Raw genomic sequence first — 24,640 nt, 5'->3', positions numbered from 1 at the left:
AACGGCATCCCGGCCGCTAGTATGTAGGCAGCGAGGCAAGCGCAAAGAGTCCCCTTGCGGGCTCGCTGCGCTCACCACGTTCTGCTCTCCACATGTTCTATTCCCACTCTATGGGTGTTGCCGACACCCACGAGTGGGAATAGCCCCTGTTAGCCGGGATTCTGGCCGGCGGCATTGTCAGCAGTCAGGATTCCGGCATCGGTGTCCTGACCGTCGGGATCCCGACCAGTGGCAACTTAACTGCATCCCGCTCAAAGAGCCTAAAAAACAAACATTTTGTTGTTTATAATTTTAATACACTGTTTTGTGGTGCCCCTGATGCACACTACAAGGAAGTGCCAATCGTATTTTGTTTTATGAATGTATTTATGTTTATATATTTCAAATGTTTGTTGACACTGGCACTGTTTAGGGTTCTTATTTACTAGTCACCAATTAAAAGAAGCCAGACACCTGCTGTAGCTAGCAACCAAACTAAATAGTATTATTCCACATTACTAGATCTGCTACATTTTGTGCCATTTAGTACTGTATTTGTAAATACAGTAGGTATGTTTGGATCTAATATATTTAATAGAAACCATATGCATGGAATTACTCTAGGAAAACAGATTTAAAAAAACAAATGAAAGAAAGAACCTTCTGACAACTTGCTCTGTTCGTACAGTACATGACCTCCTGGAAGTATTGTCTTAACTGCATTGCTTTACTTAATGTGATTCTTACTGAAGCCTTTATGTAGTTTGGCATGACTACACTGTCCTTGTATGCAACAATACTGTCCTGTAAATCCAACTTTATGCTCAAAGTGTAGCTGGGTTCTGTTCAAGTTGCCTGTAGTTAGCAAATCCATTTCAGTGATCTCATCTATTCAAGACCTCTTTATAATGGCATGATGAATTCTTTTTACAAATGTTATTTTCAAGTAAAGAAATGTATATTTTATTATTTTATAATCTCTGTAAAAAAATGTGCAATGTGTGTGCTATATAAACAACTGACAATATTTACTTATTTATTACCACTTCTTTATATAGCGCACACATATTCCGCAGCGCTTTACAGAGAATATTTTGGCCATTCACATCAGTCCCTGCCCCAGAGGAGCTTACATTCTATATTCACTACCACATGTACACGCAAATTACTGTTAATATTTTCTTAAAGTTTTGGAGGTTGAATGTATCACTTTGGCCATTAACTTTTTATTAACCTTGGTATTATATTTCACAACCATGTTCATAAAACAATGTTTCACATGTAGAACACCTGGCAAAAGAAAACATTTTTGTTACAAATAATTACATATTGCTCATTTAAGTTTATTTAATGCCACAGGTTTTTATAATGAATGTAACTTGCTAGAAGTATATGACTTGATTTATATAATAATGTACTGTTAGTGCACATTTATTTCAGTATTTAGGAAATACAAATTATTTATTCAAAAAAGTATCCAAACACTGAACATGTAAAATATGTAACTGTTAGCGACGGGAGGCGCGCGTCCCAGCTGTTGCTTAGAAGCCTAGACACCGTGCTTCCCGCTGACCCTCGCCCGGCGCCTAGAAACAGGCGGACGTCGGGCGCAAGGTCTTCTGGTCCCCGTCCTGTGCCTAGCAACAGGCAGACACTGGGCGCTGAGAGCTGCCGGATCCCTGGCAATGAGGATGCCAGAGGCAGATGGCGTTCCCCATTGCTGGGTAACTAAGTACTCAGCTGTTGTACAGGAATGTGCAGTAGGGCAGCTGCACAGTATTTTTAATTAAGAGTTTCTGCTGTGATTGGTGCAGCACCATTTATATTCCTTTCCTGGTCACTACCAAAACGCTGGTGATAGTTCCTGCTTCAGTGTGAACCTGTCAGCTCGTAGGAGATCCTGTCAGCCTGTGTTGTGCCTCTGACTCGGAAACCTTGCTTGATTACCTGACCAGATCCAGCCAGCCTTGTGTTCAGGTTTTTGTGGAGTTTCTACACAAACATTACTTGCTTGCATTTCTGTATATAACATCTTTGAGCATTGTTGCTCTCACTGTTTATTTGCTTATAACATCTTAGAGCATTGCTGCTTTCACAATCACTCATATATTTAGTGTTGCAGGTTTCCCTTCCCCTTACTCACTCACAGTCTTGGTTGGTGCCTTGTTTCCTCATAAGACCCGGGGGCATCGGAGTCTGGTCGGATCTAATTCGCCCATTCAAAAGCGGCTGCTGAAGGAGAAGACTAGCTCTGCAGGCACCAACCGACCACTGGGAGGAGTAATGGAGTAAGGGGTAGAGTAGGAGTTGCTGCAGTCATCCATACTAGCCGCAACTACACCCGTGAGTACTGGAACTCCCCCGGTTGCCACACACTTACTTGAGTTCCAGGTACTCAGTTTATAACAGTAACCACTGAACTTTTTTGATTTCTCTATATAATTCATCTTTCACCATATTAATATATTTGAGTTTCTAAGAACGTCAGTTTCTGCTCCGGCGTTATTAATGGATGTGTTGGATTGTAAAGTAAGCATTGTAGTAGCACAACATGATTTGGCTATAACCAATCTTATTTTATTTATAATTAGGTGTTGAGTGGGGTTTACTATACCCAGAAGCTAATGGACAATACCAATCTCCAATCAACATAAATTCGAGAGAAGCTCTATATGATCCTTCATTGCTAGAAGTTCAGCTGTGCCCGAACTATGTTGTCTGCCGTGATTGTGATGTAATTAATGATGGTCATGTAGTTCAAATACTCCTAAAGTCAAAATCAGGTATGTTTTGGCAATATTATTTTGAAATCTGTGGTAACCGGGCCTGGAAAACATGGCTTTGACTAAAATATTGGATCCACTTTCTTTTTTATGGAAATAATTTAATTTCTAATCCAATGAATACTGTAAGAATCTTTTCTTTCTAGTGCTTCCAATAATATATATAACCCAAGAAGAAAATGTTGATGTACTGTAGAAGACAAAGTAATTGTTAATGAAAATCTATAGATCAAGATAAGAAATAGATCAACTAAAGTCTCTTTGTAGCACTCAAGCTACAGATGTGTCCTTACTAAGTAGGGTGACCATTCCTGGAATGATTTAGGCCAAAAATCAAAAAGGGATTCAATCCCGGGATTGGAACCTTCAATCCCAGGAATATCGGGATCAGGCGGTCCCTTGTTTTTTTAATGCCGGGTAAGGTTGCATCCTCAGGAGGCTTAGCTGCTTTTTGGCTCCCTCCTGCCCCTGTGTGGTGTGATGTGAAGTCACACTGCACAGCCAGCCACCCGCCACATGCCGCACAGACCTCACCGAACCCTATTACTAAGCTTTGCTAAAATCGTGCAAAAGACCCCTATGTCTCGTGTCCAGGTTTTGGACACAGTGAAGCGCCTTGTAATGTGTGAGTTCTCTAAAATCGTGGATGTTTGTCTATATATGCATATTTCATATATTTAAACATTTCTCTACCAACTCTGAATCAGCCCCTTAGGTCCAAATGTAGTCCAGATATGGCCAGAGGAGGTGGCCAGGTTCCACAGCAGGATTCTGAAACTGAAGCAGTCCATTTTACAGTGATTATGTTAGTAAGATGCAACAAGTCGATTTTCCCTTACTAAAGATTGCTGCTGCTAACTCGACAATAGCTCTGTAATCTCAGAATCCCGGATCCTTTTACATTTGGCCCTTAGGTGTATGCAGTGCATAGAAGTAACTCTGTCATTGATAATTAACCTTCATGTGACTGTTACAATAATCAAAATGATTCAAATGGATTTTAGAGGGTGTATGATTAAGATCAACATCACCAGACAAAGTTTCCAGTCTGAGGGTTGGATGCATCAATATAAAAAAAATGTGTTCAGACCTAAGAAAATGCTGTTTTCAGAGGTTTGACCTAATTTCCCATATGCATCAAGCTCCAGAAAGTTTCAGGACCCAATAGACAATGCAGCCTTTAGATGGCTTTGCCGTAAAGAAGACTATGGGCCTATTCTCTGGTAGATTCCCAATAGGATCCCTCCCCGTGTACCCAGCAGCTCGTGTAGAAGGACTCACGGGTCATAAATCCGGAAGTCCTTATATCACTAAAGAAATCTCTTATCGGGAGAGCTGTCATAAGCAATTTTACCTGCAATTATTCAAGCATACAGTATCAAATAAACACTGATATGCTTGCGGTCAGTGGCGAGATTCACAATGCTTTATTCATCCCTCCATGGATGAGCTAAAGTTTCTTCTTAGGTAATTTTTTCAGAAATAACTCAATCTTCCATATTAACTCGATAAATAATATGAAACATTATTCTAGATTAAATCTGGGTATAAACTGCTTAAGTTATACTTTTCTTTTGAGTATTGTATGACCAATTTATTTTTACATTAACTGCAATACCTTTTCATTGAACGGATTATAAGAAACGGTGAGAATGCTCCTCTGGATTGCAATCATACAATCTGCCAGCACACATAGCAAAACTGGGCACTGGTTGATAAATGTTAAATTTGGTCAGTGATGTTTCTAAAGGAGCTTATCAATTATGTAGCGATAATTGTAAGATCCCATAGAATGATTACGTCATGAGACGAAAAATCTTTCAACCAAATGATTTTTTTTTTAACCAAGCATGTGTTTGTGAAGCCAGTCCATGGACCTGGAACGTGTAGAGAGGAAAGAGGTTTCTAGCTGTTTGCTTCACATTCTTTCATCAAACTAAAGCAAGGAAATAAATTCTTAAGCGGCAGCAAAGTCCAACTTTATCAGCTTAATCAGCTGGATGAATAGAATACTTAGTATTCATATCAACAAACTGCCGGCACTAAACACTCCTTTATTGTGTTACTGAGAAGAAAGTTATGTGCCAACTGAAAGTTAGAAATGTTCTTTCTGTGGTTACAAGGCTTTAGAAATGCTCTGGAAAATGTTTGGAGAGCTCAATGGTGGATTAAAATATGGGCTGCTGGGGCCACTCTGGGCCTACAATTGGCACAAATAACTGTGTGGTACAAGTGTGATAACATCACACCATTTTCACTGGCTGCAATATATTTTATTTAGGCAAAAAGATTGAGATGGAAATGCCAGCGGGTGGGATGCCTGCGGTCAGAATACCAACCGCGGCATCCTACTATTAAGAATTCCGACGGGCCCCAATGGCCATCTAACCCTAACCCTCACTTGTAGCAGCCTAACTCTAATCCTCCCCCTCCCACAGCCTAACCCTAACCCTCTGCGGGGAATTCCTAAACATAACTTCCCCTCCCTGCAGCCTGAACCTAACCCTCCCAGCCTTGCAGCCTAACCCTAGCCCTCCCAGGAGTGCCTAAATATAACCCCCCCTCTCCGCAGCTTAACCCTAAATCCCCCCGCAACTTATCTGTCCTGCATCCCAGCACACACTTGTTCGGGATTCCGGCAGTTGGTATTCCGGTGCCGGGCTTGTGACCCTATTCGGGATGCTGGTGTTGGCATTCTGAGTGGGGTTGGGATTCCGATGTCGGCATTTCTATATATTTACCATTGGTATGCTGTTGCTAGAAGTTCTACAGGCGCCAGCTTACACAGTAGTTTAGCGCTGCCGGGGCTTACTGGGATCAGTAGTGCTAGGGAGGGGCCTTAAGACTGCACACCTGTAGCTGCCAGTAATGTGAGGTGCTACCTACTGAGACTTGTAGTTCTACAGAAAAAGGGGGGTGTTGTAGGTGCACTGTCTCTAGCATTACTGATATCATACAGCTTAGCATATAATAAATAGTTGAGTTTAGTAATGTATTGATCAATGCATGTAGCTGCAGCTCCACGGCAAGGGACTCCACTCTGCTGCAGTACCTAACACTATAGGGGTTCATGCCTAGGGCACAGGACCCCCCAAAAACACCACAGCCAAGCGACCCCAGGGCATCACAGGGAATGATTATGTGTAGTGAGAAGGGTTAAGGAATAGGTGAGAAAAAAGGTGTTATTGGATGAATTAATATAAGTGAAAAAGGTGTGACATGTATAATAAACAAACAGTGAAAGTGCCAAATTAAATGTAATGCTGCGATGCCCTGTTGTCACCCAGCCACGGCAGTCCAGGAGGCCTTGCACCCCAGGAGCCACCCCATTGCTGACCTATTGTACAGAATAATTGGACTTACCTAGAATTGTGCCATATTCACAAGTGCAGTCATGCTTGGTACCCTAGTTAAAATAAATGAGGGTCAGGTGTGGGCGGGTGCAAGTCTAAGAATGAAGGTGTCTCACTCCTTCAGGTGTGTCTATATAAAACACTTTTAGTTTGCTAGAGAGATATAGATCTACAAACACCAGCATTCTCTGGGAGCCATTGGTATGCTGTTGCTAGAAGTTCTACAGGTGCCAGCTTACACAGTAGTTTAGCGCTGCCGGGGCTTACTGGGATCAGTAGTGCCCCAGAAATAATGCTGATTGTTTTCTTTCTATGAATATTTACTGTATTGGGGAAGAGTGTTGGGAGTTGCCATAGTGCTTTCAGCATGGGATGTTTTGTCTTGAATTGGGGGCAGCATTTTTTGCAGGGACAATTTCCCTTTGGAATTCAGCTAGTTTTAATGGGTATCAGGTACATTGCAGTTTTATTTATTTATTTATTCCTTTTTTGTAATTATTCTAAATTAGAACAGCAGCCATCATCCACTTTATGATAACGATTAGCCACATTACTATACAATACTATTGAAACATATCTACGCAGCAGATGTATTTGCAATAGTTTGTGGTCTTGCATATTTTAACATACATGCAGCGAGCAGACAAACGTTTAGGGTGTATTTATTTTAAGCATTTTACATCTGTGTTTTTTTGCATAAAATACCTCCAATTCTACACGCGGTCCATTTCCTTTATATCCTATCATTTTTGAGTAAAGAGATCCACGAAAATGTCAAGTCACCTCAAAATTAGATTTTCTTGAAAAGAATTGAACCGAACATGGTTAAATTGAAATTGAGAATGTCTTTCTTTAAGGGTCATTTAAGAAGCTGCAAAAATACATTTGACACTTTTTCTCCAATGTGCGTAGTGACTGCAGAGCACTATCACAGAGCATGTCCTCTTCCAGCCTTGGGGAATGTCCTTGTACAAATGCTCTGTAAGACTTGCTGGATTGTGTGCCAAGATTGGAATAAACAGACAAATGATACTTCAAAGTTATGTTTTCTATAACTTTTGGTCAATTCCATCATTGTAATTAAAACATTCTTCTCTTAAATATTTCTCATTCAGCTCTTAAATCTTTCATATATTTTTAATACACTGTTATTTTTTTTTTTTTTAAAACGTGTCCCCATAAAGTGTGTCTGGTGGCTGCATTGAATGCACCTGGTCCTTCCTGCACCCACACTGTAGCCTTGATGTCACTAAGCCACATGCTTTCAGCATAAGTGGGTGGAAATAAATATGTTTCTGAAGCGGGGTACACTGTGTTCCACAGGGAATACATTAAGGTGTACAGTTGGATCTTGATCCAGAGGCACCAACAGGCTAAAGCTTTGACTGTTCCCAGGATGCATTGCATGGCCTCCTCTATAACCCTGCCTCCGGACACTGGAGCTCAGTTTGTAAGTTGGTGCCTGCAGAGCAGGTCACTTAACAGGGGGGCTGCGCTAAGCTGTCCTGAAAAGAGCTTTTAGAAGACTTCAAGGGCTGCAACACTTTATAGGTCATTGTGACATACTGTGCTGCGGCTCGATCACCTCCCCAGCAGCGCCGTATAATCCCGCTGGCCTGGTTCACAGGGACTTGCGGCGGAGGCGCTCCGGTTCCCAGGCACACGACTGCAGATGCTCTCCTGGATCGCATGGCTGTTTCTTAGGGAGGAGGTAAGAGGGTCCCCCAGGTGGGACCCGCCACTAAATTGCGATCCGGTCGCGGTACCAGGAGATGGACCGCGTCGCTGGCGTGGACACTGTGTCAGTACAGGGACCCCACTATATTCACCAGGGCAGGGAGCACAGGTCAGATTGTGTAAAATCCATTTTCAAAGGCTCCACAGTACCCGCTGGTGAGAACCAGCATAGGGGATTAGGTGCTGACCTGTAGCCCCTCCTCCAGCCCCAGATACCATATGCTGCTGGTGTTCCCGCCCTGGAGCTGTTTATCACTCTCCCTCACTCTCTGACTGAGATTTCAGTGCCGTCTTCTCATGTAGCTGCGTCTGGTCTCCACGACTGCAGGGCAAAGTCTCCTCTGTAAATCCGCCTGCTTCATCAGCGCTGTGATTTTACAGTCACTTAAGTATTCTACATGTCATTCTAAAGACAGTGTTAGTTAAGAACAAGTGTATCTCTACCAGAATATTTAGTACAAGTGTTCTGATATATGTACATCCAGTCTCTGGCTGTGCATTGTTATATATATATTTATTTACTATTCCAGTGCAGTTTACTTTTATTGTGTGTCTAAAATAATTTCTGCATTGTCACTGTGACTGTATGTGACTACTTCTGCTGTTTGAAATTCACTTTCAGTGTGTCACAGCTATAGCTATCACTGTATTCTGTACCCTGGGGGGGGGGGGCTAGGTGCGTTATGGTCAAATATATAGTGCTGCGCAGTATATTCTGTTAAGTGTATTTTACTGCGCTCTTCAGTCACCTCATACCGCATTTATTCTCTTTTTATATTCTGTATTTATTGTCAAATAAATAAGGGAGTGTTTTGCAGGTTTTGTATTTGTCTAGCTATATTGTACTGTTACGTTCTACGACTACATTCACTATAATGTCTGCCACAAAGGGCGGGAAACCCGCGGGCGCTCCTGCATCATGCAGTGCTTGAGCCAAGGATTTACCTGAGGGGCAAGTTTTAACTGATGGTTTGTGTACTGGGTGCCATACACCTTCCAGTCATCCCGCAGCCCCTGTAGCCAATCAGGAGCCACCTTGGGCAGCGTTCTCCAGTATGCTGAATACACTTGTGACACGTCTTACGACCCCTTTGGGACCTCCTGTGCCATTGCAGCCACATAGTGTCGCTGTAGTTAATCCGCCCTGGGAGGACACTCTGTCTACCCAGATATAACAATTAAATCAATCCATGGTTAGTCAAAAGTCTACCCCACGTCCCTCTGGGGTCAAAGTGTCATCCAAGCGGGCCGCTTCCTCCTCACAATCCACTAATATTTCAGATAAATCTAATGAGGATGGGGAATATACTGATCCGTCAGACACTGATGCAGTTTCTTCTGACGAGGAACCTACAACTCAGGTTGATGTTCCTGACCTAGTGGAGGCTATTAAGCTGATTCTACAAATTGATGATGAGGTAGATCCCACTACTGCGTCTAAGAAACCTGATAAGTTCAAACGTCAGAAGGTTGCTAAAGTAGTTTTACCACATTCTGACCATTTAATAGAAATACATCAGGAACCCTGATCTTCTCCAGGAAAGAAATTCTCCCTGTCTAAGAAGATGCTAGCTCATTTTCCTATCCCTGCAGAGTTGAGTAACAAGTGGGAAACTCCACCGCCGGTGGACTCTCATGTCACCCGTCTTGTGGTGTCATCTACTCTCCCTGTCACCACTGTCACCTCACTGAAGGAACCGATGGATAAGCATGTGGAGGGATGCCTGAAGTCTGTTTAATCCCTTACAGGTGCTGTACAAAGACCCACTAAAGCAGCCTCCTGGGCCGCAAAAGGAATTGAAGCATGGGTTCAGGCATTAGAGGAAGAGCTGGCGCAGGATATTTCTGACACTGCCAGACAATATCTGTCTCATATTACCACTGCCTCCCACTATATTCAGGAGGCGTCCTCTGAGGCAGGTGTAATGGCGGGCAAGGCGTCCACTACGTCTATACTGGCTCGCCGAATAATTTGGTTGAGATCCTGGAAGGTGGACCTGGACTCCAAAAAGTCCTTGGAGGAGAAATCCTATTTGGGAAAGATCTGAAGATTGTGACTGACTTGGCGTCTGCTAAGACTGCGTTTCTCCCAAGTACTAATCCTTCTGCACTGAAGGCAAAGAGTACCACTTTTCGTTCCTTTCGACCTCCAAGGAAAGCAAAGGGTCAGGCGTACCCGAGACAGGCTCGTACTTCCAAAACCACTAAGCCCAAACCTAAACAATCCTGGGTTGCCTGTCAGCCTGCTTCCAAACAAGACAAGCTTGCTGCATGACGGGCCGGGCCTACCCCTGGGGGATCCCATGGTGGGAGGCCAGCTTCTGCAATTCGCCCAGGTCTGGTTAAGGACCACTTCAGATGCCTGGGTGCGGGAAGTTGTCTCTCCCGGACACACTGTCTCTTTCGAGAGACGTCCCCCTCGCCAGTTCTGCACAATGGTTATTCCTTTGGATCCGTTGAAAATGCAAGCTCTACACCTGGTTGTGCGATCCCTCCTGGACACAGGAGTGGTAGTGCTGGTACCTCTGTTCCAGAGAGGCAGGGGATACTATTCGACCCTGTTTCTAGTCCCTAAACCCAATGGTTCCTTCCGGCCTATACTCAACCTCAAATCATTGCACACATTTGTGAGAGTGTCCAAATTCTGTATGGAAACTCTGCGCTCTATTGTACTGGCCATGGAACCCGAGGACTATATGGTATCCCTGGACTTAGAAGATGCTTACCTGCGTATACTTATTACCATATCACATCAGCAATATCTGCGGTTTGCTATTGGTAACCTACATTATCAATTACAGGCTCTGCCGTTTGGACTGGCCACGGCCCCTCAGATCTTCAGCAAGGCCATGGCCGTGATGGCGGCCCTTCTCCGCCGTCAGGGAATCAGGATCCTACCATATCTGGATGACTTGCTGATCCTGGCGAACTCCCAAGATGTTCCCAAGTCATCTGGAACTGACGGTCCAATTCCTACAAGCCCACGGGTGGCTCATCAACTGGAAAAAGTCCCCGCTGGTCCCTGCTAGGAGCATGGTGCACCTAGGGCACTGCTGGACACACACAAAGACTGTTTCTGTCTCTAGAGAAAGTCCTGAAATGTCAGGACAGGATCAGATACTTCCTTTCTCGCCCAAGAGTGTCGATACACTTGGCGATGCAAGTACTAGGCCTCATGGTGTCGGCTTTCGACATGGTAGAGTAAGCTTAATTCATTCCCGCCCTCTGCAGAGATTAAAACTTTCCAAGTAGGACGGCCTGCCTCATCGCATCAGGTCTCAAATGCTCTCCTTGACTCCGGAGGTCCGTCTGTCACTGAGCTGCTGGCTACAGGACCAACAGTTGAGCAGGGGCCGTCACTTCTGGATCCCCAACTGGGTTCTACTGACTACAGATGCCAGTCTCCGGGGTTGGTGCACGGTGCTAGAGCAGCACTCTCTCCAGAGTTGGTGGACCAAGGAGGAATCTCTCCTCCCAATAAATATTCTGGAATTGCGGGCAGTGTTCAATGCTTTGACTCTTGCCCTGCCTCTGATACACAGCAGGCCCATTCAAGTACAATCAGACAACGCCACCACGGTGGCATACATAAATCATCAAGGCGGCACTCAAATCCTCATGGCAATGATGGAAGTGTCAAAAATCCTTTGTTGGGTGGAATGCCATCTGCAAGCAATATCGGCAGTGTTCATTCCCGAAGTCCTCAACTGGAAAGTGGATTTCTTCAGTGATCAGGACGTACACGCCAGAGAGTGGAGTCTTCATCCAGAAGGCTTTCAACTGCTAGTGGACAAGTGGGTCTTACCAGATGTAGACCTGATGGCATCTAGGCACAATCAGAAGGTGCCGGTCTTCGGATCAAGGACAATGGATCCTCAAGCAGCGTTCGTGGATGCACTGTCAATTCCATGGAACTTTCAGCTGCCATACGTGTTCCCTCCAGTTTCACTCCTGCACAGGGAACTACAGATTTTCAAGCAAGAAGTAGGAATACTACTTCTAGTCACTCCAGCGTGGCCCAGACGGCATTGGTTCTCAGCCCTGCAGGGTCTATTGATTGAGCGTCCTCTTCTACTTCCTCAACGCCCAGACCTCCTTGTGTCTACCAGGACCTGGCCAGACTGGCTTTGACGGCGTGGCTCTTGATACTTCACTCCTGAGGGCCAAGGGATTCTCCGAGGCGGTTATCCAAACTATGCTAAAGGCCCGCAAATTGGCTTTGCTACGAATTTATTACAGGGTCTGGAATTCTTACTTCACCTAGTGTGCTGCTAAGAATTACGATGCATACAATTTCAGAACTTCCAGACTTTTGGCTTTTCTGCAACAAGACCTAGGCTTAGGTCTTCGTCTGGCCTCCCTCAAGGTTCATATTTCTTCCTTGTCGGTGTGGTTTCAGAGGAAGATTGCATCTATTCCTGACGTTCACACTTTCACTCACAGCGTTTTACGGATTCAGCCTCCCTATGTCCCTCCTGTGGCTTCATGGGATCTCTCTGTTTTGAATGCCCTACAAAAGTCTCCATTTGAACCTCTTGAGTCTGTGGACCTTAAATATCTTTCGCTTAAGGTCGTTTTTCTGCTGGCTATTGCCTCTACTAGGAGGGTGTCAGATTTAGGTGCTTTGTCCTGTCGTTCTGATTTTTCACTGTGACCGGGCAGCTCTCAGAACTCGTCTCGATTAGCTACCTAAGGTGGTGTCATCTTTCCATCTTAACCAAGAGATTGTGGTTGTGGCTTTTATCTCTTCTGGTTTGTCCTCCAAAGAGCAGTCTTTGGATGTGGTACGGGCTCGGCTCTCCGTATTTATGTGGAGAGGACTGCCACTCTCAAGAGGTCAGATACCCTTTTTGTACTTTTTGGTTTTCACAAATGTGGCTGGCCTGCAAATAAGCAAACCATGGCCAGATGGATTAGGTTGGTGATTGCATAAGCTTATGCACAGGCTGTTCTTCCAGCTCCTGCTGCTATCAAAGCTCATTTTACTCAGTCTGTTGGAACCTCTTGGGCAGCCCGCCGAGGCGCGTCTGCTGAATAATTGTGCAAGGCAGCTACGTGGACCTCAGTGAACACGTTCATTAGGTTTTATGCCTTTGATACTTCCGCCTCCCAGGATGCTTCCTTTGGACGCCGGGTTCTTGTGCCGCTACGGTGCTTCCCCTCCCATGATGAACTGCTTTAGGATATCCCTGATGTATTCCCTGTTGAACACAGTGTACCCTGCTGCAGAAAAGGAGATTTAAGGTAGACTTACCATAGTTAAATCTCTTTCTGCGAGGTACACTGGGTTCCACAGGGCACCCACCCTGACGCACTTAGCTTCTTTGGGTTTGTATGGCATTAGCCGCTGGTCCCTTCTCCTGTTGTGAGAATGTGGTTCTATGTGACTAACATCTGCCTTCTCTTTTACCTGCTACTGCATTGGATAGTTAACGAAACTGAGCTCCAGTGTCCGGAGGCGGGGTTATAGAGGAGGCCATGCAATGCATCCTGGGAACAGTCAAAGCTTTAGCCAGTTGGTGCCTTTGGATCAAGATCCAACTCTACACCCCAATGTATTCCCTGTGGAACCCAGTGTACCTTGCAGAAAGAGATTTAACTATGGTAAGTCTACCATAAATCTCCTTTTCATCATGACATCAATATATGGTTTTAACTCTGCGCTTAATATTTCTGCAGCTTTAAAAATTGCGAAATGTTAAAAATATTGGCCCTCATTCCGAGTTGATCGCTCGCAAGGCGATTATAGCAGAGTTACACACGCTAAGCCGCCGCCTACTGGGAGTGAATCTAAACATCTTAAATGTGCGACCGATGTATTCGCAATATTGCGATCAAAACCGAGTTAGCAGTTTCTGAGTAACTCCAGACTTACTCTGCCTGTGCGATCAATTCAGTGCTTTTCGGTCCCGGCTGACGTCATAAACACACCCAGCGTTCGCCCAAGCACTCCCACCGTTTCTCCAGACACGCCTGCGTTTTTTCCGGAAACGGTAGCGTTTCCAGCCACACGCCCCTAAAACGCCGTACATCCGCCCAGTAACACCCATTTCCTGTCAATCACAATGCGTTCTCCGGAGCGACGAAAAAGCCGTGAGTAAAATTACTTTCTTCTTAGTAAAGTTACTTGACGCATGCGCAGTGCGAACATTACGCATGCGCACTAAGAGAATTCTCACTGCGATGCGATGAAAAATACCGAGCGACCAACTCGGAATGAGGGCCATAGTTGTAAATTATAAGAACATCTATAGCCAGCACAACAAAGTTTATGCAAAAGCTCTTAAAAATGTATTGCCACATATTGGATGGCTGACTGGCACACGGAATCCCGGTGGTCATAATACAGACGACGGGATCCCTATGTTCAAAATCCTGACAGGGGTAAGTAGAGGGTATTTCCCCCTCTCCCTCACCCCCTAAACCTGTTCTGTAGCCTAAACCTAACCTCCCCCTGTAGTACCTGAACCTAACCACCTACCGGAGGTGCCTAAAGCTAACCTCCCATCCCCACCCTCCCTACCCCGCAGCCTGACCCTAACCTCCCTCAGAGGTGCCTAACCCTAACCCTCCCTCCCTGCAGCCTAACCATAACCCCCTTTCCCCAAACCCTAACACTAACCCCCCGGATGGCACCTAAATCTAACCTCCCCCCTTCCCGTCTCTAAACCTAACCTGCTGGGTGGCCTAATGGCCAGGATGCTGGCTGTCGGGATTCCGGCGTCGTTATTTAGGCTGCCCCCTGCCCCTTTCAGAGTTCCATCGTTGGAATTCCAATGGGGTTCAATATTCTGGCATTTGTATTTTGGCTGCTGCTTTCCGACATCCGGCATATTCACCGCATCCCATATTGATAATAGGATATGGCAGCATCATACTCAGCGAAATCAGTTGCAGAGATATGATGAACCCAACAGCTGTTTTGATACAAAAGCTCTTTTCTCAAGGTATGCCACATAACAAATAAAGCTAAACATACTGGCATATACTGTAGTAAATTCCTGCTGAGGTGCCGAAGTGATCAAACTTCTGTGGACCATCAACATCATCATCAGGACGCTGTAGTGCATAGCCCATAATGCACAAAGGGCCTGATTCAGATTTGTGCGCAAACCCGAAAGTTTATGTACAACAACGATGTTTGGGGTTCTGTGGATGTGCAAGTCCTGTTCTGTGCAAGTACAGAACAGGTCCTGTGATAGCTTGCAGCCCATTGTTAGCCACAACATGATTGACATGCATTTGGAGGGTGGAACAGGGTGGTGACTGGGTCACTTTTTTAAGGCAAGGGTGTGTCGCTTCTGTTTTGTAGGTGTGCAGGGCCCAGGGTCTGTGTCAATGGATGCAGACTTCCTGGACCTGGCTGACCAGATCCAGCGGTCAGTCTGAGTAAGCTTCATCGTACACAGACTGACCGAGGGCTCCTATCATCGCTATAGCACTTCCTGTAGCTTAACATGGCCAAGACCAAAGTCCTTCCATCTTTGTGCCCCTCTCTCTGCTGACATTATCAACCTCTCTTCTATCCCCCGGTCCGCTGCCTCAATGTCATCCTTGACTCCACTCTTTCCTTCACTCCCCACATTAAAGCTATCTCTCACCCATACAGCTTCCAGAATCCAACTTTTCATTAATCATGATTCCATCAAAACTTCCATTCATGCTCTCACTATTTCCCACATAGACTACTACTATAAAGTGTATAGATTTTTTTTGACATGGCCACAAATCTATACAACGTAACAATTCTCACATGACACTTGGGGCTGTATGTACTAAGCCTTGAACAGAAATAAAGTGGAGAGAGATAAAGTACCAACCAACAAATAGTAATATAAATAACACAGCACTTACTATCAATTAAAACAGACAGGTGTAAATGTAAAAGCAATTAATGAAAAATGTAATAAAAGTATACACTTTTAAAAAGGGAGAAACCTCTACCAACGTTTAACTGGCATTTTTCAAACACAGCCTGTAACGTGACATTTAGGAGCTGATTAGCTGGTACTTTATTTCTCTCCAAGGCTTAATACATAGACCCCTTGATGTTTTACAATAAAGTGTTTGCTAGAAATTGGAACTTTTGAAAATGAGGCAAGTTCTTTTATCAAGAAAGCTATGTCATTTTTGACAAATCCTTTACATTTATTTATTTTTTGGCAAAAGAGTGATGGCTCATTAAGATCATTTTACAAATGTGGATCAGAACCGATGATATACCAATGCTGTAGGATGGCTTGCATTACTTTATTTGAGGCTAATGAGTTTGTGCTGACAAAAGTAATGCATTGCTCTTTATTATTTTGCATGTATAATGGCAATAATTGCTCACAATTCAAGTCTAAGCAATTGGATATGACTTGTTCAGTCTCTGGGGAATCATACACATGATCAAGAAAACGATTGTCAGTATCTTGTAAAAATGTCTGGTGTAAGCCGCATAAACTGTAACCACTGCAAAAATGGTAACCTTTTTTTTAATAATTTGGGGTGAAAGTTTTCAGCCATCAGTAGTGTGTTTTACCCCTTATTTTCTCCCGCTTTTCCTCCTCCTTTGGAATCTCATTAGCTTCTTCAGTCTTCAAAACCATCTACACGCTGATGACACCCACATTTCCCACATCTCCAGCTACCTGTCTGCCATCTGTGCCTGGATGTCCCAGCACTTCCTGTAGCTTACCATAGCCAAGACCAAAGTCCTTCCATCTTTCTCCCCCTCTCTCTGCTGACATTATCAACCTCTCTTCTATCCCCCAGGTCCGCTGCCTCAGTGTCATCCTTGACTCCACTCTTTCCTTCACTCCCCACATTAAAGCTATCTCTCACACTTGCAGCTTCAGGAATCCAACTTTTTGTTAATCACGATTCCACCAAAATTTCCATTCATGCTGTCATCATTTCCCACATAGACTACGACTCCCCCTCCTTGTTCCACCTCTGTCTCTCGCCTCTCATCACTCCAGTCTTCTACTTGTCTTATCCAATGTAAATTACTCTCCCTCATATACAAAGCCTTAAACCACTCCTCCATACCCTATATCTTACCTTCATCTCTTGATACTCCCTTCCACCCTTCTGATCTTCCAATGACTTAACTCTGTTCTGGACTCTTACTCTTGCTTCCAAGATTACTATGGACTCACTCAATCTCCCATTCAGACTCTCAACCAGTCTCTCCAGCTTTAAACGCAAATTTAAAACCTATATTTTATTAAAATTGACCTTCTCTCTTGATAACTCAATACTGTTTTCCTCTGTCTCCTCACCATTCAGTATACCCTTTCCAGTTCACCCTCCAACTGTTCACTCGTTCTGCTTAGTATGTAAGCTTTCACGGGCAAGGCCCTCAACCCTCTTGTTCATCCATGGCACAATCCACGTCACCAGTACTTTGCTCCCTTGTCTACTTTTCTACTTCAGTGATTCTAAATCAGTCTTTGCTCACCCATATGGTGGGTACAGGATCATGGAGTACTGAATAGTTTCTCACCTGCGGCTTGTCACTGTATGTTCCTTTAGCTTCAGCTTGTTGCCCCACCCTTGCCTCTGTTACTTGTCCTATCCAGTCCGTGGTGTGATATTAATTTTTTGTACCTATGCTATTTATGCATTGATCTCCCATTGTGTATTTATGCCTGAAGATGCATACACAATGTGGTGCCTTTTAAATAAAAGTTGGTAATAATTATGTTAGCTTTCTATACCCAATTGTGGTGGAAATTCATGTTCAGGTTGTAGAGCAATGACATCAAGAAAATGTATAGTATATACATTACAATTGACTTGTGGCGCATGTTACATGCACTGTCTGCGCACTGCTTCTTGTACTTACCAAGTGTGGGCTTTCAGTTCCACTGGGCATATCTGAGCCGGATACTATGGCTTTAGACAGTTAACACTTACCAGTCTGTACCAGTATTTCCAAGGCAGCTGAGTATTGTCAAATGATACAGTTTTGTTCTTTGATATGGCAATTGGAAAAAAACAATAAAAAAAAAACATTGTTATAAATGGACCCATGAATTCTTACTGTAAATTCTGATGTTTGAGCACATTAGGGCCGATCTGAGTCAGACACAAATGTGGCTGCATCTTTCCTGTAGTAGTCTCTGTGACTTTTTTATAATGCGGCTACAAAGCCCTTCCCTGGTGTACACCTGTGCGTCCAATTGCGCAAGGACTGAGATGCCCACTGTCAACATCTGTGGATGCCTGAATACGCTTTGCGCATCTTAAGACAAACCATCAAAACTTGCACAAGCACCATGGCAGGTGCAGTTTCTCCATCTGAGTATGGTCAGCATTAGCATCTTAGTACGCAACTGCTTTCAGCAACACGCCTGTGACACTTCCATTCAATGCATCATATCTGTGCGTCGTTTTAGCTAGCGCCCATTTTCTCCCAGTCACCACCCAGATATAGTCCCTACATTTCTGATACCATGCGTCCAAATCTTTACTGCGACTCTGTATGTACAGAATTGGGAAGCATATGCAGTGCAACTCAGATGCGTACTCATATGAAAAACATCGCTCCACTGTGTACTACATCTGACTCCGAGTCAGGCCCATTATATCATGGGAATGATTTAATACTTACTAAATTCTGTTTTATATATATTTGTACATTTGTAAGCTGCTAGGCTGTCCATGGTTTCCTTGAAGAGTAGAAATACAGATAATTCATCCAACAGCTGATATGATTTTTATTGTTTCTACAAGAAATATAGATAAGAAATATACTGTAGATTGTGTAGAATAAACCAATCTGAAAATAATGTGTACAGCCAGTTACACATCACATCAGTCAGTTTTAGTCGATAACATTGACATGAGAATATAACAGATGGCCAGAGAATTGAATAAACCTGATAATACAGTTGTGACCTATGACCCCTTTCTTTTCTGCTTATATGACCCCCAATGTCATCACCTGTTCTTATACCCAGGGGCTTTATATATATTTATGAGCACCCCTCCTTCCAGATTTGTATCTACAGTATATCACTACAAATATGTAAAAGCAACAATGATACGACACTGCTGTTTATGGAAAATTCAAATATAGTATGTAGGAGTCAATTATAGTTTGTAAAGACATTTTACTTCTGGCTTGCTGCTAATATGAATTTCAAATGTTGTGCAAATAACATAGGGAGCATATTTTACATTCATGTCCATTCCATACATATGGTAGGATTGGTATGCGGTTAGCAGACCACTCGCCGGGATCCCGGCTGTCACAATACCGACGCCTGGATCCCGATGGGGGCACCATACCGCCGCTGGTATACCGGCGAGGTAGGTGATTCCCCCTCTGTGGGTGTCCATGACTCCCATAGAAGATAAATAGAACCTGTGGTGAGCATAGCTCGCCACCGAGCCCTTGGCGTGGCGAGCGCAGCCCCCCCCCCCCCCCCCCCCCCCGCCGGCATTCTAGCAATCAAGATGCCGATGTCGGGAAACTAACATTCTGCATCCCGGAAGGCGGTAAATCATACCAATCCCGGTTGGACAATTGCAATAAAGTAGTTTGGTGGTTTCCTGCATCAAAAATTTAGCACCCTAAAGTATTGTTGACAAATAAGTTGTCTAAACCTTTTATATTCTAATTATATGGTAACCACTCTTTTTATTAAGGATTTTCGGGAATGTGCTTGAGTCGAGTGTTCAACATGAAAGAGAGCATGGGGAGCTATTTGTTAGGGCACACATATGCTATCAAGAATAAAACATTACATATTTAGTGATATGCATTAAAATTCTGTTATGACAAATGAGCTCCTCTAATGGTTTTCAAAATACTGTAGCTATAAAAAAGAGATTTAGGGGGTAATTCAGACTGGATTGCTGCAGCGGCAGCGATCGCAGTCTGACTTACTATGCGCAGTGCGCACACGCATGTGCAGCCAGTGAGATGCGTCCCTGGGCGTCCTCCCGCATGTCAGAGTAAATAATCGTAGATGTGCTAAATTTAGCACATCTACGATCAACTCTGAATTACCCCCTAAATTAAAGTAAGTCCAAATTTGACTTAGTGATTTCTATTTCAATAAATTCCAAATACAGGAATATTGAACAACAAACAAGCGAAATATGTGATATGTTGCAGAAAATCTTGTTTATATCTCATATCTCAGTGCCCTATTGTTGTGGGAAGACAATAGACTGCTTGTCCTCTCTTTCCTCATGTCATGTGAGTTCCTTGACCAAAATGATAACAACTCTTGGATGAAATGTAAAAAATCTCAGAGTCTCTGTGCCGTTGTGAACATAGGCTCTCATTCCGAGTTGATTGCACCAAGCAACTTTTTGCTGCTGGTGCGATCAACTAATCTCCGCCTATGGAGGAGTGTATTTTAGCATAGCATGGCTGCAAACGCTTGTACAGCCCTGCTATGCTAAACAAGTTACTTACCCTGTGCGACGGATCCAGCGATGAAGGTACCGGTCCTGACGTCAGACATCCACCCTCCAAACGCCTGGACATGCCTGCGTTGGACTTACCACGCCTGGAAAACGTGAGTATCTGCCCCTGAACGCATCCCGCCTGTCCATCTTCTTGCGATCGCCGCTGCGATCACATTTGTCGCTGGTGGCGGCATTGCCTGGCAACAATCGTCGCCAGGCAATGACGCACATGCGCAATGCGTCCGCTGCGCATGGGCATTTCCGACCCATTCGCACCGCAGCGAAGAACCGCTGCATGCGAACAGGTCGGAATAACCCCCATACTGTAGACGCCTCTTATCGACTTCTCTGATCTACTACTGGATCCAAAGATACCGCATCGAATCATCTGCGAGAACATGGGACAGCTGAGTAACCTTAAGGCTATTCAGGATGACCAATGTAATCATGCAAAAGAGTCCTCAGCACGCCTTACAAACAGGTCTAACGCACCCCTCAAATTGCAAACTTTTTAACTTGCACTGATCTATTAATACCCCTTTCACACTGCCAATGCCGGATCCCACCCGGGATATGGTAGCGGGTCCTTCCCGGGTGGGATCCGACATTGGCAGCTGCTGGAGGCTTTCCCGACTCGGCAATATGCCGTGCGGGTTGCCATAGCAGCGGAGGTGGAGGCGGCGCTGGGAGATTAACTCATCTCCGTGCCGCCTCTTCCTATCTAGTAAACGGGTCCCGGGTCGCAATATGCCGGGTCGATACCAGGTTATTTGTGCGGTGTGAAAGGGGTATAAGAAACTTTATACACTTTTTAGGACCAGGCATGTGATGTTTGTCCTGGTCCTACTTTTGCCTTAAAGCTGCAAATTACTGTGTGTATGACAGAAAGAACTCTGAAAAGTCGGGATCATTTGGACGTCGTTAGTGCTTGTGTTCCTGTAGTTTGTTGCACGTCCTTTAGTTTGTCGCACAGAGGACTAAAATGTTAACAGTTTTAAGTTTGTTAAATTTGTTTTTTATTTAAACCTCACTCTTTATGGTTTACTAAGAGATTACATAAAGTGATCTTTTTTAATAAAGTACTGTTTACGCGGTCTATTTATTAAAAACATATGCCAACTAAAAATCTGTATCAATACAGCTTTTCGTTACGCTGTATTTTACCAATTTGGAGTCCTTTCCTGGGTAACACCATCTCAAAATGGCATTACCCAGTGTGTCTTATACCCCTTTCACACTGCCACCCCTGAATACGGGTTATTGGCACATGAACGCCCATAACCCGTGTTCATGTGCGGTGTGAAAGGTGGCAGGGTTGTAATACCGGGTTGAGTGACCCGTATTTCAACCCAGGTCGTGAGCAGGGTTGAACACGTGTTCAACCCGGCTCACTGTGCAGTGTGAACGGGATCCGGGCCGATGCGACCTGGCCGGGAGTTACTCGTCGATCCTGCTGGTCACAGCGGCTGCGTGACACGTCACGTAGCCGCCGTGGCCCGCCCCCCCAACGCTCCGGCCACGCCTGCGTTGGCCGGACCACTCCCCCTAAACAGCGGCTTAACGCCGCCGTTCAGCCCCCTCCCGCCCAGCGACCGCCTCTGTCTCAGAGGCGAACGCTGGGCACCGACGACTGCCATGCACCAGCGCACTGCGGCACCGGCGCATGTGCAGTTCCGACCCGATCGCTGCGCTGCGACAAACTGCAACGAGCGATCGGGTCGGAATGACCCCCTATGTGAGCACATGAGAAGTCTCTGATTTCTCCAGTGTTCACCAATTAATAAACAGAGAATACAGTAGTTGAAAAAACCTCTTTCTCCATTGAAAACACCAGAGATGGATTTTTTTTCTGCTTAAAAGCCAGACCCCTTAACTTATTGAAACCAATTGTATTGTAGAGTGACTGGGGTGTTTCATCTAATTTTTGTAAATTCTATCTCACGCAATTGGCTAATGAGTGATTTTCCAGGATCCCAAAAAATGTCTGTTTCAGAAGGTCCATGTATTAAATGATAATGAAAAAATGTTTCTTACTGTGCTGAGTTTTGCAATCCTTTAGAAATGTTGTTTGCCTAAAATAATATTATGGCAGTCAATAGGGATCACAGGTGCGGAAGAAAGGAACAATTCACTTCCTTAAAGCATAATTAACACAATGCCAAATACTGTATCTAAAATTTCATAATTTGCTGTAAATCTGCCACCAGTGAAGAACTGAGTTTATGCATCTTCTTTCCATAACAGGTAACAGCAGTTACAGTATATACTGTATGTGAAGTAGTACTGTCCTTAGCACACATAATAAGCTGAAGTACAGCATAGTGTGCGTTCTTTGAATATGTACGAGTATCTTGTGTATTTTGTGTATCTTTTTTTAAGTTTAGGCTGGTGCAAGTCCCCACTTATGATGATGATGATGATGCAGCAGCATCTACAGCCCCGATTTGCATTCATCTCCATATCATGGGCCTGATTCAGATCCCTAAGGATCCGCGATGCATGCAGCAAAGTACAGATATTTGGTACTTTGCGCATGCCCTGGAGTGCAGTACGGGTCTGCAAAGATGGACACAAGATGGCATGAGACTGTCAGTTATTGACAGTCTGATGCCATTTGGGGATCGGGAGGGGGCAGTCACAGCCTCTGTTACTCATAATGAAGATGCATTGTTGCCATTACTGGGGAGGAACAAGGCCAGGATCTCTGTCAGAGTATGGAGATTTCATGCATACCCTCCAACATGACCCGCCCCACTAGGTACAAAATGCTCTGTTTCTGGACTTCCCTCTTAATTTATTATTGCCATCACCTGTGAAGAAACAGCTTTCTTATCATTTAACTAGTACAACACAGGTGATGGAAATCATAAATTAAGAGGGAAGTCCAGGAACAGCTCATTTTGTACCTAGTGGGGTGGGTCATGTTGGAGGGTCTGTTCATGGCCTCTTGCTTGGACCTTTGGTGGCTGGCTTGCACAACTCTATGGGTCACACAGCCGGTCAATAGTGTCGCAGTTAATCCAATGCTGCACCCTAGGTCGCAGGTTGGATCAGTATTGCATGTAGGAGGTGTGGCGCCTCCTGCTGCATTAACATAATAATTGCTATTGCTGCTGTTTTCATGTAAGCAGCTGCAATAGTACCTCTGTCCACGTGTGAATTATGCCCCATGTGCTAAGTGTGTACCATACCTAATGCCGTAGATGTTGGACAACTGTCCTGATCATGTACAACTTTTAGGGGTTAGGTGGGGTGATGTGGGGGGATTTAAGACCTGAGTGAGGGATAGTGAAAGGCACCGCAGTATATAAATATTAAACATAGGGGGTAATTTTATTTCATCCAGCAGTTACAGTAGAAACTTAAGTGTAAATAAATGTTGCGCACATTTAGCAAACAAGGAATTGGCAGAGACAAATTTACATTGGGGTCAGTTCCATTCAGCGCGGATTGAATAGCGCCGGGAATTGGCTACCTGTGCTATTAAATTCAGCGTGATGTAATGCCCAGCAAGAGGATTTCTTTTCTTACCCCTCCAGTGGTGTGAGCAGAATTCTGACAAAAGTGCTGGTGTGATGCTGTTTTCTGCCCTTAGCACAGTGTAAACAGCATCGCGCCGGTCACTTAAAAAATGGATGTAAATGACCACATTATAAATGGGATCATTAATATATCCTGCGCCTAGTGAGCAGTAATATTTGTTATTGGAGAAATAATGGGATTTTGGTACCTACCGGTAAATCCTTTTCTCGTAGTCCATAGGGGATACTGGGTAATGCTTAGTACAGTGGGGTATAGATGGGTCCACTGGAGCCAGTGCATTTTAAGAAATCTTCATCTGACTGTGTGCTAGCTCCTCCCCTCTATGCCCCCTCCACAGCTCAGTCTAGAAAACTGTGCCCGAAGGAGATGGAACACACTTTGAGAGGAGGAAGGAACAGAACAGAACAATGAGAAAGAACATAACCAGCACAAGGTGTCGTAGGTGTTACAAAAGGTGGTTGTACCTTTTGAGGAATGTCTGAACCTCTGGCAGCATGGCCAGTTGTTTCTGGAAAAAGATTGATAAAGCTGAAATCTGAACATTTAGTGAGCCTAAACTTAGGCCCACATCCACTCCTGACTGTAGGAAGCATAAAAGGTGACCCAGTTTGCAATCCACTGGTGGATATTGTCGTCCTTCACACCAGGAGACATACCTCTTCCATATTCGATGGGAATGTCGTGAAGGGACTGCCTTTCTGTCAGGATTACAGCACCTGGAATGCCCTTCCTGGCTATGATTTCTCTTTCAACTTCCATGCTGTTAAACGTAGCCATTGTATGTCTGGATAGATGAACGGGCCCTGTTGAGGAAGATCTTCGCAGTGGCAG

At 44.4% G+C, this 24,640-nt stretch overlaps 1 protein-coding gene across 5 annotated transcripts in view; it reads left to right on the top strand.

Annotated features, from left to right (window-relative positions):
* Nucleotides 1-24,640, top strand: part of CA8 (carbonic anhydrase 8) — a 282,420-nt gene that overhangs the window by 74,195 nt on the left and 183,585 nt on the right. For all 5 annotated transcript variants that reach the window (XR_010177875.1, XR_010177874.1, XM_063923773.1 and 2 more), the window contains exon 2: nucleotides 2,571-2,762. Coding sequence is in view for 3 of the 5 variants with exons in the window: in XM_063923773.1 (XP_063779843.1) it covers nucleotides 2,571-2,762 (192 nt within the window). In the remaining 2 variants the exon portion in view is untranslated. The remainder of the gene's footprint in view (nucleotides 1-2,570; nucleotides 2,763-24,640) is intronic.

This window comes from Pseudophryne corroboree, chromosome 5 (genome assembly GCF_028390025.1).
Source record: "Pseudophryne corroboree isolate aPseCor3 chromosome 5, aPseCor3.hap2, whole genome shotgun sequence".
NCBI classification, from domain to species: domain Eukaryota; kingdom Metazoa; phylum Chordata; class Amphibia; order Anura; family Myobatrachidae; genus Pseudophryne; species Pseudophryne corroboree.
Note: the sequence above shows the minus strand (reverse complement) of the source record. Positions and strands in the feature narration are given on the sequence as shown.